The following is a 2,632-nucleotide window of genomic DNA, read 5'->3' as shown; positions in this document are numbered from 1 at the left end:
AGCAGAGGCTGAATACGCGCTGAATACGCGCTCGGCCCTTTGACGTGCAGGGGTGTTTTCCCGGCTGGTAACTAACTCCGCCAGTTTGGCTCCCGTTTGCTTGCGAAGGAGCTGCCCTGCGTTTTTTATTCTTAGGAAATGAAACGTGAAACAAAAAATCCTTGCAAGTTCTTTCATCCATTAATTAAATAATTGATGATGGATAACTGATTTTTTTTTCTTCTTTTCTTCCACGGGGTCTCCAGCAAATATTTTCTGATTTTCTATTAAAAGACAGAAAGCTTAAAAATACTGACCCTTTCTGGGAAGATCCCATGGTCATCCTTGCATGGCTCAGATAGGATTCTGACTCAGTTCTATCATTTGGGGGGAAAAAAAAAAAGAAAAAGCTATTTTTTGCACAAGAACAACTCATGCATATACAGCAAAAACTTCCTACTCAGTAGAACATCTTCAAATAGGTTGTGCCCCTACTTATGATAGCGGTCTAAAAAGCGCTTCTTTTGCAGAGATATTAAACCAGAACTTATTGTCACAGTGAATAACCATTTCTAATTCATACAGTGCAAGTGCCAGCAAAGGCTTCTGCTGCTTGATAACTTATTCATTTTCTGTCAGCTTCTGTAGTAAAACTACACTGCCTCTGCCTAAGAAGTTCGCTTCCCTAGTCCTTCCAAATTCAGTCCACGTCTGATCTAAAAGATCTCCTTTCAACGTATAAGAAAGAAAGAAGAAGTTTGCTCAGTCTGACTCAGGAACATGACTGCCAAGACCCGCCTACTCCAACACAGTTTGCGATGTGCAGCAGGGAAGACTCTGTCCACAAATTAATTTTCTCTATTTTTTATTTTTCTCATCTTTTCCTCAACCCCCATTTTCAGGTCCCAGATGAAAACAGCTGCAAGGAATTTACTCTTTCACGGTTTTTTGTATATCTAATGACTTGGCCATCATTTCCAAGAATTTGTTCTCTGTCTTGTTATGTCCTAACACATTTTTGGTACAGATTTCAGCAAACTTCATCATTTGGATAAAATTATGCCTTTCAATGCTAGTACTTTCTTCTTAGCGGAGGACAGTCAGCAGCCCTGCCTATGGCCCATTGCAGCCAGCTTATAGGTTACACAGAGATTTTAAGACAGAATAATTTGAGATGGCTGAAGATTTCAAACCAGGAATCACACTGGGGATGCATTTTACACTCCTCTGTCAGACAATCAAACAAAACCTCCAATAGAACTGGTAGCTGGGAGTCAGCAGAACTACTCCTGCTTTTTTACTGATTACATACAGATATGTTTGCTTCAGTGCCTTATTTAGTAAAAATAAGCTAATGATGACACGAGGTACAAGCACATTCTTCACATGATACTTGATTGACTACTTTTGCCATTGACTTTACTGCGGACTGATAGCCAAATCATGCTCTGTGATTCACATTGTGATTTCAGCATTCATTTAAGCCAGGATGAATAACAATCCAGTTTGACTTACTTATATATTTCTATAATTTTTCAGACTTTCTAACCATATACCTGAGTACAGGAGACTTGCTGTTCCTTCAGGAATGAGTTGCTGTTAGTGGGGGATTGTGTATGTTTATGAGTAGCCCAACCCCTTTAGCTGTTGCAGGCTTCTTTGCTAAATATGAACTGGCCCAAGCACCATGTTCCTCCTTAATTTATAGATTTGCTTTGAAATCACCTTTTTGAGTTCTCAGTCTATGCCAGTAACTCATGTTTTTTATCTGAAAAAAAAAAAAAATTCCTTAGCACGAAGCAAATGCTGAAGGCTGAAGCAAGCAAGATATTTAGCTTAATTTTATCTGCCTTTCCTGCCTCTTCTGGTTTTTGTTTACCTGGGCTTGGGTGAGGAAGGACTTCAGGGTTGTATTCAAACCCTTATTTGCCTTTCATTTCACTAAGATAACTTTCCATCTACCTTCCCTGTGAGTCTGAGATAAAGGCACTGCTCAAACAGCTGAACTGTTATTTTGCTTGTCATTACTCATCTGTCTGCTTTGCATGGGACTAGCTGAATGCATGACAGCCCTTCCACAGCTCCCTGGACCATGATCCCATGGTGACTTCTCTGCTCAGGCTGGTGCTCGAAAGGAGCTCACTGAAATCCCTGCTGCTCTACCCACAGTTTGTGCCATTCCAGCCACTTGTGATCCAGTTTACAAAGAATAACTGGGACTGCTGAGGACACCCCTTTTTTGGGAAGTGGCTGAAAAGTGGCTGAAAAGGCAGTGAACCTCAGCTACCATGGCAACCTCCCTTTCTGAGGAAGAGCTTACATTGTGGCTGGTTCTTCTTCTGGTTCTCGCCCACATCTTCCGTCCTCTCAGGGAAGCTGCTTCTTGGCTCCCACATCACCCAGACCTTTCCACCCCACTAAGTGTGGTGCACAATGCTATCCCGGGCTGCATTAGGAGTACTGCCAGCAGGTCGAGGTCCTTCCCCTCTGCTCAGGACTGGTGAGGCCACACCTGGAGCACTGTGTCCAGTTTTGGGCTCCTCAGTACAAGAGAGACATGGACTCTCTCCATTATGAGAGTCCAATGAAGGGCCACAAAAATGGCTAAGGGACTGAAGCATTTCTGCTATGAGGAAAAGCTGAGAGAGATGGG

At 42.5% G+C, this 2,632-nt stretch overlaps 1 protein-coding gene across 1 annotated transcript in view; it reads right to left on the bottom strand.

Moving 5' to 3' along the window:
• Nucleotides 1-2,375, bottom strand: part of FLT3 (fms-related tyrosine kinase 3) — a 36,800-nt gene extending 34,425 nt beyond the window's left edge. The window contains exon 1 of the mRNA XM_009327867.1: nucleotides 2,300-2,375. Coding sequence (XP_009326142.1) covers nucleotides 2,300-2,375 — 76 coding nt within the window. The remainder of the gene's footprint in view (nucleotides 1-2,299) is intronic.
• Between the last annotated feature and the right edge of the window lie 257 nt (nucleotides 2,376-2,632).

Source organism: Pygoscelis adeliae, unplaced genomic scaffold, assembly GCF_000699105.1.
Source record: "Pygoscelis adeliae isolate BGI_AS28 unplaced genomic scaffold, ASM69910v1 Scaffold14, whole genome shotgun sequence".
NCBI classification, from domain to species: Eukaryota; Metazoa; Chordata; class Aves; order Sphenisciformes; family Spheniscidae; genus Pygoscelis; species Pygoscelis adeliae.
The sequence above is the reverse complement of the archived record's forward strand: the minus strand, read 5'-3'. Positions and strand labels throughout refer to the sequence as shown.